At 41.2% G+C, this 14,227-nt stretch overlaps 1 protein-coding gene across 2 annotated transcripts in view; it reads left to right on the top strand.

The window, feature by feature from the left end:
* The window catches only part of ankrd50 (ankyrin repeat domain 50), a 36,113-nt gene extending 26,047 nt beyond the window's left edge, over positions 1 to 10,066 (top strand). Inside the window, exons 4-5 of one of the 2 annotated variants that reach the window (XM_023393611.2) lie at positions 4,337 to 7,872; positions 8,182 to 10,066. In XM_023393611.2, coding sequence (XP_023249379.1) covers positions 4,337 to 7,869 — 3,533 coding nt within the window. In that variant the 3' untranslated portion in view covers positions 7,870 to 7,872; positions 8,182 to 10,066. Of the gene's footprint in view, positions 1 to 4,336 lie in introns of both variants that reach the window. The other variant, XM_023393608.2, reaches the window with a different exon arrangement.
* Positions 10,067 to 14,227: the final 4,161 nt, after the last annotated feature.

Here is a 14,227-nt window from a genome sequence, read left to right as displayed (position 1 = left end):
CAGTTGACATCCAAGCCTTATAAAGTGATGTCTGTATGCTGATGAAGTGGAAACTGTAGGTCATCTTGCAACCACCATGCAGTAACTGAAAGAAAAGATTCTGACTGGAGGCTCTTGCTTGTTCGATTCTTTTATTTGTTGCACATAGAAATAGATTTTAAGGAAGCATTTTTTTTTTTTTTTGCTTTATTTTATGGAGGCTGCAGTCAAATCTCTGTCCCCTCCTCCTCCTTCCCTTCCTCCCTCCCTCCTCCAGCTTTTCCCAGTCACTGTATCTTCATAATTGGTGTGTCAGCGACCGTGGAATGTAGGAGAAGCTGTTTATCATAAACTACAGCAGAGCAGCATTTTTCTTTTGTGCCCCATGAGAAAATATCCATGATAGAGTAGCATCTCCTAGAATCAGGCTGTAATGCACACTCAATGTTTTTCTTAGCCCCCACCCCCCCAGTGAATACAGCAAATCTGAACATCAACATCAAGACTGAATATTAAATGTCACACTTTTCTGAAGTCACTGGCTAAGTGAAAAAATGTTTTTTTTTTTTCTTTCTTTTTGGTCCCTTTTTTTTCAGTCCTTGTTTTTCCCCTTTAATGGCCTCTTCCCCCTTCTCAGCTTGTGGGTTTCCTGTCCCAGCTGGAACAAACCCAGAATGTCCAAAGAAGGATCGGGTCCAGAAGGAGTAGGAGGACCCAGTCAATGACGTCAGAGCATCAGAAAGTTACATACATAGGCAAAGCGTCACACCAGGCCTCAGATGTCTGTCTTTAAAACATAAAAGTATGATCAAAAATTTGATACTATTTCCTTTTGTTGACTGATGCACTTATAATTGTGCGTTAGCCTGAAATACAGAGTTCAAAAATACAAATAAAAGGGGAAAGAAGCATGTGCACAGCTAGTTAGGCCTTCAAGCTAAACAAAAAAGCACCAAGAGCTGGAGAAACATGAAACATACGACTGGAGAAATGAGTGATGATAGCACAATAGGCTGAAATTCGATCTTTAATGCTTTTAAGTCTGAGCCAGAGGAGGAGAGGAGCAAGTACACAGAGAACAGGAATGCACATAAGGATCATGCAGTACCTTCAAGTGTTTCTGTACCTTTTTGGACATAAACCTGAAGGTAACCATCCCCCACACTCATGATAACCCATTACAGCTCTCCTGTCAAAATGAATTAAAAGTTAGAAACAGAGGTTTGAAATATACACAGTCTTTAATGGTTTTTAGTCCTTAAAGGTAGAAGGGCTTGAGTGTTTTTACTTTACCTATAGTTACTCTGCATGCTCACCATGAATCTGGCTCCTGGAATGTCAGTGTATCCTCTAGGACTGGGGTGGGAGCTGGTGCAGGGAGGAGGTGGGAGCTGGTGCAGGGGGGTGGGGGAGTAGAGGGTGGAAAATGCAAACAGCCGCTGAAAACAATGAAAGACTGAAAGTGGGTTAGGGTCAGTGAGTTTCTGTAATTATTGGGCTATTATATTGTATAATGCTGGAGAGTCATACTCTAAGTAGCTTTATTAATTTAAAGTGTTTGCACAGCTGCTCTTTTGGTAAACATTAAACTTTAGACATGAATATTCAGAATAAACAAAATGTGGATTTTTTATTTTTTTATTATTGTTTTTACATTTATCTCAGGTTGGTCTGGTTTAGATTGTCTGTCCATATGATCCCTATTACAACAAAGCCCTTAAACCCAAAAATTTACCCCCTACTTCTCTGGGGCTCCATCATAAAATATTTTATGATAGGTAATTGGTACCTATCACGAAGTCCAACCAAAGAGTGTTTTATTAGAATGAATCCAAAAAGTATTTTCTCTGATTCTCTCTTCCTGTCAAAGGAGACAGTTAAATGTAGTCATGAGCTCAAGTTTGAATGCTTACATTTAAACAGTCATATCACAGGTTGAAATATAATGAAGGCCTCAAGGACAAAGTGAAAGGAGATTATTGTGAGGCACTGTTAGTGGGAGTAAGCTTATCTTAAACAAACTCAGAAGCAGGTGATAAAGAAAACCCATCGCTCCTCTGTTTACCAGGATCCGCTGGCCAAACTGTCAGTACCTGCTTGGGAACTCTCGTTAAACTCATCAGGTTTGTTATCTGGCTTCCAGGTGTGGTTACCGCAGGGAGAGTGTGGAATAAGTTCTCACAGCCTTTTCTACCCACACAATCACACTCAGATGAACAGAGCACCGCCTCGGGCTCGGTGACAGAGTCTGATTCATATTGTGTACAGGGAAAAGTTGTGTTATATAATCAAAGCAATCACATTTCGCTGGTGAGGATGAAAGTGTTGGTGCGGAATTTCTTTTCAGCAAAAGCTTTCAGAGTTCTTTCCTGCGAGTACATAAAATGTTCAGGCAGTACCAGGAAGCCTAAAACTAAAACCTTGATTACTTATGGCGGGACCGTAACATCAGGGCCGGCCCTGTAAACATGACAGTCGCTGACTGACTGACTGACTGACTGATCAAGTTACACCATTGATCAGCTAAATGCCATGAGACTGTGTTGAAGTTACACAGTTGGTCGGCCAACCGAGTCTTGGAGATTCCTCATTGGGTGTTGCTCTTAAAAAAGTGAACTGGCGCTATTCAGGTGCAGGTGTTGTCACCTATTTACGATTTACAGACTGTTCTTTAAAAAAGTACAAATCTAGCGACTTTTTGAACAAACCTTAGCTACTTTCCATAGAAGAGAGTCGCCAGCTCTGCCCTCTCTCTGTGACTGCTCTGTTCAGTGAGAGGCAGAGAGGTGGAGCAGCAGTTTGTTACCCAGACAGAGGCTAAGAAAGATATTCTGTCCCTTCTAACTTTCTCTCTGAGCGATCACTGTACAAGTAAATATAGCTGAAATTACAGTACAGCCTTTCTTGTCTTGTCTTAAACTTGTGTGTTTGGAGATTTCGTCAGAGGTCACGCTTATGAAATCAGGATTTTAAGCAGCAGCAGAGCAGCAGCTTGGAAATGACTGCCGGTTAACATTTCATGCTTGTTCCGTTGTCTGACAACAGAAACAGAAAAACATGTCAATGAGAGCGGCTTTGAGATTTTTGCTGTGTTAAAATACTGTACATGTATATGTGAACACACAGAGTAGGAGAGAAACAAACAGATAAAGAGGGAACACAGAGCATCTGTGGACATTTTTTTTCCTGTCCGAGTAACCCCCGAGAACCATGGGAACTGTAAATAAAAGTATGCAAAAATGCTCTCCTTGCCCTCGGGTTGCAGGCTTCACAGACCATGAACAGATTGTTTTAACATGAAGGAAAGTTCACTTTATGCCCATTAGCAAAGGCCATTATGGAGCTATTTTTTCATGTCTCAGGGAGGAACTCCTATTAAAGATCATTCATTAAGACCCACTGTGATAATTTCCTTTTTTTCAGAAGGATTTCTAAAGGTCTGTGCTGGGAGCATGTAGCACAATAATAAGAGAGGCACTGGATGTGCTACAGGCATGGGAATAATGTCTCCCTTGCTCTCCCCCATTTTGATTATTGTACATCTTCAGCCCCTACTGCAGATTTGCTCCTGTTGATTAAGCACTAATAACCTCTACAGTCAGTGGATGGGTTGAATGACCAGTCATGTGGGCTTCATTGTTGAAAGGAATTATATTTTTATTATCTGGGTGTCACATTTTGCAGATCATTATATCTGTGTTTTGTTTTTCTGTGAAGACTGGCACTTTCTTTTTTCTTTTTTTTTTTTTTTTTACTTTCACTGATTATTTACATTTGGGGTGTAGCGTTACATGGATAAGCTGCAGCACAGGCATATTTTAATATAATATATTCATTATTTCAGTAATTTTTATAGTGAAATTATTGCTGTTTTTATCCTCACACAGGCACACTCTAAATTATTGCAACTGAAATTGCTTCTGCACCAGACATAATGTAGAGCACTAATTGGCATGAATTTGTTTTTGGTGCTTTATGGGCTAAACTGATAGCGAACTCCCGCTGATCATGTCTGCTTCCACTAGCCAGAGGGGTTGTGCTCTCAATTCCTCTGAAAGGTTTTTTCTATAGCAACATGGCTTTACTGTTAATTATCCTATGCCTTAGGAAATTAAAGGTTGGCTTAACCCAATTATCCAAAGGTACAACATCAGTGGATAAATACTGGGTATGATCTCAAGGTCAGACTTAAGCTAATGACTCAAGGAGCACTGTGGGGAAAGTAACACTAATCATCAGCTGCAATTTCTTCACCGTTGCGCCCTTTTACGTTATTTTTTTCTCTTTTTTGTATTTTTCCACCACACATTAAGCATCTGTCATCAAACTCATCCAATGTCTGTTTCCTCTCTTTCAGGATTCCGCAAAATCAGCCTCGACGATCTGCGCAAGGCATACATCGTCAAGGATGTGCAGCAGTACATCCTCCACAGGCTGGACCAGGAGGAGGCCCTGAGGCAGCACCTGACCAAGGAGACGGCAGAGATGCTCAACCAACTCCACATCAAGAGCAGCGGCTGCTTCCTCTACCTGGAGCGAGTTCTGGACGGCGTGGTGGAGAACTTCATCATGCTTCGCGAGATCCGTGACATCCCTGGCACTCTCAACGGCCTCTACCTGTGGCTCTGCCAGAGACTATTTGTCAGAAAACAGTTTGCCAAAGTCCAACCCATCCTCAACGTAATCCTGGCAACTTGCAGGCCACTCACAGTCAAAGAACTGTACCATGCAGTCTGGACCAAAAACATGACACTGACTATGGAAGAGTTTCAGAAAAAGATGGACATTCTCTCCAAGTTGTTGGTTGATGGTCTTGGGAGTACTAAGATCCTTTTTCACTACAGTTTTGCAGAGTGGCTACTGGATGTTAAGCATTGCACCCAGAAGTACTTGTGCAATGCAGCAGAGGGACACAGAATGTTGGCAATGAGTTACACCTGCCGGGCAAAGCAGCTTAAACCACTCGAAGTGCAGGAATTTGCACTACACCTCGTCAATTCCAATCTGCAGATTGAGCCCTTTAATCTGGCTCTTTGGATGGTTTGGAATGGAACTCCTGCTAAGGACTCTCTGACCACTTCCATACCCAGAGAGCAGGAGGTCCTGCAACTTCTGGTCAAAGCTGGAGCTCATGTAAACAATGAGGATGATCACGCCTCATGTATTGTACAACAGGCTCTGGAAAGAGAGGACTCGATACGGACATTACTTGACAATGGGGCATCTGTGAACCAGTGTGACTCCACTGGAAGAACTCTGCTGGCCAACGCTGCATACAGCGGAAACCTCGATGTGGTCAATTTGCTCATATCCAGAGGGGCAAACATGGAGCTAGAAGACAACCACGGACAAACAGCACTTACTCTTGCTGCAAGGCAGGGCCACACCAAAGTGGTCAACTGTCTAATTGGCTGCGAGGCCAACATAAACCACACAGACCATGACGGGTGGACGGCCCTCCGCTCAGCAGCTTGGGGTGGGCATTCAGAGGTTGTATCTGCTCTGCTCTACGCTGGTGCCAAAGTGGACTGTGCCGATGCTGATGGTAGAACTGCTTTGAGAGCTGCGGCTTGGGGAGGTCATGAAGACATAGTGTTGAACCTTCTCCAGCATGGGGCCGAGGTCAACAAAGCAGACAATGAAGGAAGAACGGCTCTCATTGCTGCAGCATACATGGGGCACAGAGAGATTGTGGAGCACCTCTTAGACCACGGGGCTGAAGTGAATCATGAAGATGTGGACGGGAGGACTGCCCTCTCAGTCGCTGCTCTCTGTGTCCCCGCAAGTAAAGGCCATGCCTCTGTCGTGAGCCTCCTGATCGACAGGGGAGCAGAGGTTGACCACTGTGACAAAGACTGCATGACCCCTCTCCTCGTGGCTGGCTATGAAGGACACGTTGATGTAGTTGATCTTCTTTTGGAAGGCGGAGCCGATGTGGATCACACGGACAACAACGGCCGCACCCCTCTCCTCGCTGCTGCATCAATGGGCCACGCCTCTGTTGTCAACACATTACTTTTCTGGGGGGCCGCTGTTGATAGCATCGACAGCGAGGGAAGGACTGTGCTGAGCATTGCATCTGCTCAGGGTAACGTGGAGGTGGTCAGAACTCTGCTGGACAGAGGTCTGGATGAGAATCACAGGGACGACGCAGGCTGGACCCCGCTGCACATGGCTTCGTTTGAGGGCCACCGCCAAGTGTGCGACGCCCTAATTGAGCAAGGTGCTCGTTGTACAGAGGTAGATAATGATGGTAGAATACCGCTGATATTAGCTGCACAAGAGGGACATTATGACTGTGTGCAAATTCTTCTGGAAAACAAGTCATGCATTGACCAGAGGGGATACGATGGGAGGAATGCTCTCAGGGTGGCTGCACTAGAGGGCCACAGGGACATTGTTGAACTGCTGCTGAGCCACGGTGCTGATATAGATTACAAAGACGCAGATGGACGCCCAACACTCTACATATTGGCACTTGAAAACCAGCTGGCCATGACAGAGTATTTCCTTGAAAATGGAGCAAATGTGGAAGCCTGTGACACCGAGGGCAGAACGGCCCTCCACGTGTCCTGCTGGCAAGGGCATGTTGAAATGGTGAGGCTGCTGATTAACTATCACGCTGATGTGAACGCCTGTGACAATGAGAAGCGATCAGCCCTCCAGTCTGCTGCGTGGCAAGGCCACACAAAAGTCGTGCAGTTTTTGATAGAGAATGGCACACATGTGGATCATACTTGCAACCAGGGAGCGACAGCACTGGGGATAGCTGCGCAGGAGGGTCACATTGATGTTGTGCAAATACTTCTTGAGAATGGCGCCGACCCCAACCACGCTGACCAGTTTGGGCGCACAGCAATGAGAGTGGCAGCGAAAGGTGGCCATTCGATGATCATAAAACTTCTGGAAAAATATGGGGCCACAACTCTGAATGGCTGCAATCCCTCCCCAGTACACACCATGGAAGAAAAAACACCACTGACAGTGACTGGTAAAATGCAGTCCCTCACTATTAAATCAAGTAGTTCTGGCAGCACCGGCGCAGGAGATATGCAGTCGTCCGGACGCGGCATACCCAACGGACCTGTCCACGCTTTCAGTTCGCCATCAGAATCTCCTGACTCCACTGTAGATAGACAGAAATCCTCCTTGTCAAATAACTCCCTCAAGAGTTCAAAGAACTCCTCCTTGAGAACCACATCGTCTACAGCCACAGCACAGACTGTGCCGATCGACAGTTTTCACGGACTGACATTCACAGAGCAAATCCAGCAACACTCACTGCCTCGCAGCCGGAGCAGACAGTCTATCGTGTCCCCTTCCTCCACAACTAAGTCCATCGGTCAGCAGCCGTCATCTCCATCCAACGACTTTGACTGGTCTCAGTTAAAACCAGGTCTCAAGTCAACAAAGGGAAGTAAGACCGGAAATGGGACCTCAAACGGTAAAGGAGACAAGAAAAAAAGCAAGAACAGCAGCTCAACACAAGGTCAGGTTTTGGAGTACGAGATGACGCAGTTTGACAAGAGGATCGCCCTCAACAAATCAGTAGCGAACATTTCAGTGAAGGATCCCCACTGTAAGATCATGATCGGCGGCTCAAATCAGCAGGAACGGGGACAAGGCCAAGACCAGTTCTTTATCCAGCAGCAGAGCTGTGCTGAGAAGAAGAGGAACGGCATCATGACCAACCCCAACTATCATCTACAGGGTAATCAGGTTTTCCTGGGTAGGGTATCAGTTCCTCGGACTGTGCAGAACAGAGGCCACCAGGACGTTCTAGAGAACTATCCCATAGGGGAAACCGAGCTAAGCCTTAAACAAGCCCTGAAACTGCAGATTGAAGGATCAGACCCTGGGTTTAACTACAAAAAGGAGACTCCATTATAGCTGGTAAGACTTGCTTTTCAAAAATAATCCTCCTGTTCGTGCTTGTTCAATTACATCAAGCATTTGTCTCAGAGTTGATGTTAAGGTCAGGGTGACGGCACGTAGGTAATACTTTGGCTTGTCTGTTCATTCACAGTGGCTAATATAGAGACTAATAACAGACCTTTAGTTGCTACTGGTTACTTGCACTCAACAGAGCCATCATTAGCTGGATTTAATCAGACTTGCATGAAGAATGCCTCAATCTGGATAAAGCAGACTTTTTCCCTCCCAAACAAAACATTAACTCAGATTATTCCTGTACTGTTTCAGATGTCTTGAATGCCATTCGTCATGCATACCATTGGAGGGAATGTGCCAAAGCAACTGTTCTCATCTGCATAAAAAAAAAAAAACTTTTTTTTTGTTCATCAGTGGGAGACCTCAAAATAATAATACCTAGGGAAGATTGTTGATTTGCTGCCTAAGGCTTATGTGAACTGATACTTCGATGTGCCTACATCTGTTACAGCCTTCTTCATGTATTCATGCAAACTATCATTTTAATTTAATGTAATGCTATTTAATAAACAGTGTATGCACTTTTAAAAGAGTAAAATGACAGACATGCATTTGTTCTATTCACTATGTATCCCATCCATGTTTTATCAACGTAATTGTTTGATAGAAACATACCAATGCTTTTTTTTTTTTTTTTTTTTTACTATTATTTTATAATATGTTTGTTATGTCTGTTTTTATTTTTTCACACTGACAGCAATGTAACACTGAATACATTGTCACAAACCAGAGGACATAACAGTAACTGATGCCATGGTATGAACTTAAGCGCATTGATAGTCTGCCTTTCTAGAGACCCCAAATATTCTGTGTTAACCTTGATCAGTGTGCTAAGCCTATGTTGTGTGTGATATGTTAATAGCTATGGCAATTTAACTTCATGAGTATATACGAGCATATTTATTTTTTTGGAAAAAAGCCACTTTTGCTGCATTTTTGTGTTGCATTACGCTCTACCATGGTGCTGTGTTCAGAAGTTGCCTGCAGTTATTTTTGGACTCCCAATTTCTTGGCTTTGTGCATTTGTGTATTATTAAAAATATCTAAGAAAGAGAAGGGTGCATTGAAAATGTTAAAAAAAACAAAAAAAAAACAAAAAACTGTTCATTTTGTCCCTATGGGATTTTTGAGTTGTTCGTGTGTTATGTTTTTGTGTGCATAAAAAGATATTTAAATAACCCATTGTGTACCGTCAACAAAAGTTTGGTGCTAAAATGCAGCGATTTCAAGTGACAGCAGTGATTTAAGAAAAAAAACAAAAAAAACATAAAATGCATTTGTCCGCAGAGTTACATGTATAACCTACTGCACTGCAAGAAACAAAATCCAAGCTTTGTTTCCTTATTGTCATGTGGTTAATTTTCAGTAATTCCTGGTGGATTTTTTTTTTTTTTTTTCTGGGGCATGACACAAAACAGCTCAAAAAGGAGGGTTCAGCCATTAAGACGACTTGTAGCGGTGTCAGTGATATTGTTTGAAATGCAGAGTTGTAAAGCCAAAGTTGAAACAACATACTCTGTCCCACCTCCGCCCTCCCACCCCCCTGTGAGAAGCTGACTACCAGCTCAACAGGACTTAACCCTGCGGGAAAAGGGAGGAGAAGGGGGGGGGGGTGCTTGACTGTGACGCGGAGGGAACCGAAACATCTGTTTCTCATGGACTATGTGGAGCTGCGTTAGCGTTTACGGGCTGTGTCATATTTTTGCAGGCTTTTCATAATGTTAACAGTGAGCTATTTTTCGCCAAGAACTGGGAACTTGAGGGGAGGGGGGAGGGGGGGGGGTAGAAACCTATCGCATGCACAAACACTTATAAGCCCTAGTGAAAGCTCTCAGCTCTTCAGTACTACAGTAGCTCAAAAAGTATGCCATGAAGGGTCAATAGAAGGATTCAAGGCAGGATCGGGTCTAGAAACAGTGTTGGAAAACATACTGTATAGTCTTATTAAGCAGTTATCTTGTTTGTCTTGACTGTGTTTTGTCTGTCATCTTTGATTTGACTGTCAGTGATTGGATTGTAAATAGCTTCCCATGTACATTCAACTTTCAGTTAAAAAGAATTCCTGTATTATATGAAGTGGAATTTTCTGATGTATATTAAAGTGCTTAATAAACATATTTGCTTTACTGCTGAAAAATGTTTTGCATTTTTATTCATATACAGGGGCTGGCCCCTCTTCTCATTAGCTGATTGGCTATATATATATATATATGTATTATACATACACACATTTATGTACCGGAGGTGTGTGTGTGTGTGTGTATATATATATATATATATATAGCCAATAAGAAGAGAGACCCAGAGCGTCTCCTCTGATTGGCTCACCAACCTGTTGTTACCAAAGCTCCAGAGAGAAGCCTGAGAGGATATGTATATGTATGTATATTATATATATGTATATATAACTACATTGAGATGGTTTTTGGTTCCTAAACCACAAAAATATCTTCACTTATATATTTATTTATATGATAAAACACTGGAAAAGTGTAAAATATGGGACCTTCAAATGAACATGTCTAGCGTTTATAGTGAAGGTGATGTTTCACTTCCTGTCTTTTTCCAGTGGAAATGCCAAATCCTTCAATTCAAGGCTGATTCTGACTGATTGATATGTCTTGGACAGAAATGCTGATGCTCCATTAATTCTAAAGAAGTCTATAATTTTTTGGAAGATGGATAATAAACTAGATGGCAAAAAATAGCTGAATAGGTGATTGAGAAAGGAATGACAGCTACCAGAACCTGACAAACCTGCAATGACAGTGATTATTTTTTCTCACAGATATCCATTCCTATAACAGTTACCACTTGTTTTCTTTGAATCCAAAGACCTTTTTATTCACTAAAGTGTTTTTTTTTCCTCCCTGTATTGAGGCTGCAAAACCACAGGCCATGCTGTTAATACCTATTTCACTGTTGGTCATTTGATGGTGGAGGGCCAAACCAGGACACTGCAGGCATTACAACACATGGATCAAGCTGAAGTGGAACAGGCAAGCGTGCCAAGTGCTATCGCTGCCCCCCCTTCCCTCCAGTTCACTCGGTTCATCTCAGTTCAACAGGAGCTGCAAGAGAGATCGAGAGAGAGACAGAGGGTTTAAGTTAATACATTTTTTTATGAAATCTTACTAAATTACACTTCATATAATAATAGGAACTGGATTGTGATTCCCTGATCTATCAATAGGAATCATCCTTACAACTCATTTAGAATCAAAAATGAGGAATAGCATTAAAGAACTTGTCCTGTGTTTCAATTTAATTTAACTGAATGAGCAGCATTTTAGCTTTTGGCTCAAAGAGTGAGGGTTGGACAAAGATGTTACACTGACTAATTAGGCTTAATTGCCATCACCCAACATTTCATGACATATTGTGCCACAGAGAAGCCGAAGAGGCGTTCAGACATTTGGACCTTCAGTGCAGCCTCTGCTCTATGTTTTCAGAGGGTGGGTGTTAATGAGTAAACCATCTGGTACTGATGTCATGTAGCATGTACTGTCCAAGCTTGGAGAATCTCCTTGTGAAACCATCTGCCAGTGGCCACATCTGGTTCCTCTCCAGCCATGCCCTTGTTTTGGATACAGTGCTAACAAGCTCCCACGCAGTATACATAACATGGCGACGGTCGCGGGCCGACTCGTCCCAGAAGCAACTTTAAACTCAGTGGCTTTCATTTATTCTGTGTGCCATCGTGAACCATGTGTGTGCAGGTTTTTTATTCCAGAAAAACACTTAAGCAGATGATTTCTCTGATTAGCACTTTTCCAGTTCAAGAGAACAGGAACCACTGAGTGAAATCAGCTGTTTTCTTGTTTTATTGTGCTGAAAGCCCACATGCATATGGCTCAAAGCTGCCTCAAGGTAATTATCAAATCAAAAAAAAAAAATGCTGATGATTCCTGTGTCCTTGTGTGGAGCATTTTTTTCCCAGCTTGTCTTTGGAAGAAGGAACTTCAAGAATGCAAACACAACAGAAGATTTCTCTGCAGTTTGGCAGAGCTGTGTGCTTAGCGTCTTGCTTCCAGATAACTCGCTGTGTGATCCCATGCTGCGTTTCAGTATAGCTGATCACAGGACAGATGTTGTCACAAGACAGTGATGCATTAGTCTTTTTGACATGCCTTGGACCACTGTCTACTACAACTGTAGTGTGAGGCCAGTATTCTCAAAACTAAGAGGTTGTCAAAAACGTTTTTTTTTTCGGTTGGTGGACAATCCAAGCTCAGTTGGCCAAAAGATGAAAAGAAATGTGTTGCACAAAGCAAAACAATATGTATGCATGTGCTCCACAAATCTTGTTTCTGTTTTTTTCCCCGAATCCTATTCCTAATTATACACTGTAATTAAAGAGTGGAATCACCACCACAAAGTAGTGATCAATTAACTTAGATGAAGACATCTGTCAGGTTATCTGGTACAGCAGTTTTTGAGACAGAACCTTCACCTCTGAATAAAATGTTAGAATATATGTCAGCTAAATTGTAAATTGTGTCAGACCATTTTTATTCCCTAAATGTTAATTGCTGTTCTGGGGAAACATACATACAAGCATAACTAGTCAACTTCTTCGGATCAATGCCAACAGTGATTTGGTGGAGGCGGGAGCCAAGTGGCAGACAAAGGGGTATTTAAATCTGTCCATCCATTTTTTATAATGGCACAAGTGCAGCCATTCAGAGCCCTTCATCATACCAGGTTTCAAATTAGATCGATGATGGAGAAAAAAAAAGCCTCCAAATAGCCTTCCTATACTATGACGGTTTTGACATTTTTATGCCTTATTATACTTTGATGTTTTTTGACAATTTTATTCCTTACTATACTATGACGGGTTTTTTTTACATTTTTATGCCATACTATACAATGTTGTTTTTATGCCTTAGTATACTATGACGTTTGTTGACATTTTTATGCCTTACTACACTATGACGTTGTTTAACATTTTTATGCCTTACTATACTATGACATTTTTTGACATTTTTATGCCTTGCTCTACTATGACATTTTATGCCTTACTATACTATGACGTTTTTTGACATTTTTATGCCTCACTATACTATGACGTTTTTTGACAAATTGATGCCTTACTATACTATGACATTTTTATGCCTTATTATACTATGACGTTTTTTGACAATTTTATGCCTTGCTATACTATGACATTTTTTGACGTTTTTATGCCTTACTGTACTCTGACGTTTTTTGACATTTTCATGCCTTACTATACTATGACATTTTTTGACATTTTTATGCCTTACTATACTATGACGTTTTTGGCATTTTTATGCCTCACTATACTATGACGTTTTTTGACAAATTTATGGCTTACTGTAATATGACGTTTTGTGCCTTACTATACTATGATGTTTTTTGACATTTTCATGCCTTAGTATACTATGATGTTTATTGACAAATTTATGCCTTACTGTAATATGACGTTTTGTGCCTTACTATACTATGATGTTTTTTGACATTTTCATGCCTTGCTATACTATGACGTTTTTTGACGTTTTTATGCCTTAGTATACTATGACGTTTTTTGACGTTTTTATGCCTTAGTATACTATGACATTTTTTGACAAATTTATGGCTTACTATACTATGACATTTTTATGCTTTACTATACTATGACATTTTATGCCTTGCTGCACTATGACATTTTATGCCTTGCTGTACTATGACATTTTATGCCTTGCTGTACTATGACATTTTATGCCTTACTATACTATGACATTTTTTGACATTTTTGTGCCTTGCTCTACTATGACATTTTATGCCTTACTGTACTCTGACGTTTTTTGACGTTTTTATGCCTTACTATACTATGACTTTTTTTGACGTTTTTATGCCTTAGTATACTATGATGTTTTTTTGACAAATTTATGGCTTACGATACTATGATGTTTTGTGCCTTACTATACTATGATGTTTATTGACAAATTTATGGCTTATTATACTATGACATTTTATGCCCTTACTGTACTATGACGTTTTTTCGACAATTTTATGCCTTGCTCTACTATGACAATTTTATGCCTTAGTATATTATGACATTTTTTGACATTTTTATGCCTTACTATACTATGAAATTTTATGCCTTACAATACTATGACGTTTTTTGACAATTTTATGCCTTGTTATACTATGACATTTTTGACAAATTTATGGCTTACTATACTATGACATTTTTATGCCTTACTATACTATGACGTTTTGTGCCTTACTATACTATGATGTTTTTTGACATTTTATGCCTTGCTATACTATGACGTTTTTTCGACAATTTTAT

This window comes from Seriola lalandi, unplaced genomic scaffold, assembly GCF_002814215.2.
Source record: "Seriola lalandi dorsalis isolate HSWRI2012SDOR001 ecotype SW California unplaced genomic scaffold, Sedor1 jcf7180002054940, whole genome shotgun sequence".
Taxonomy (NCBI): Eukaryota; Metazoa; Chordata; class Actinopteri; order Carangiformes; family Carangidae; genus Seriola; species Seriola lalandi.
Note: the sequence above shows the minus strand (reverse complement) of the source record. Positions and strands in the feature narration are given on the sequence as shown.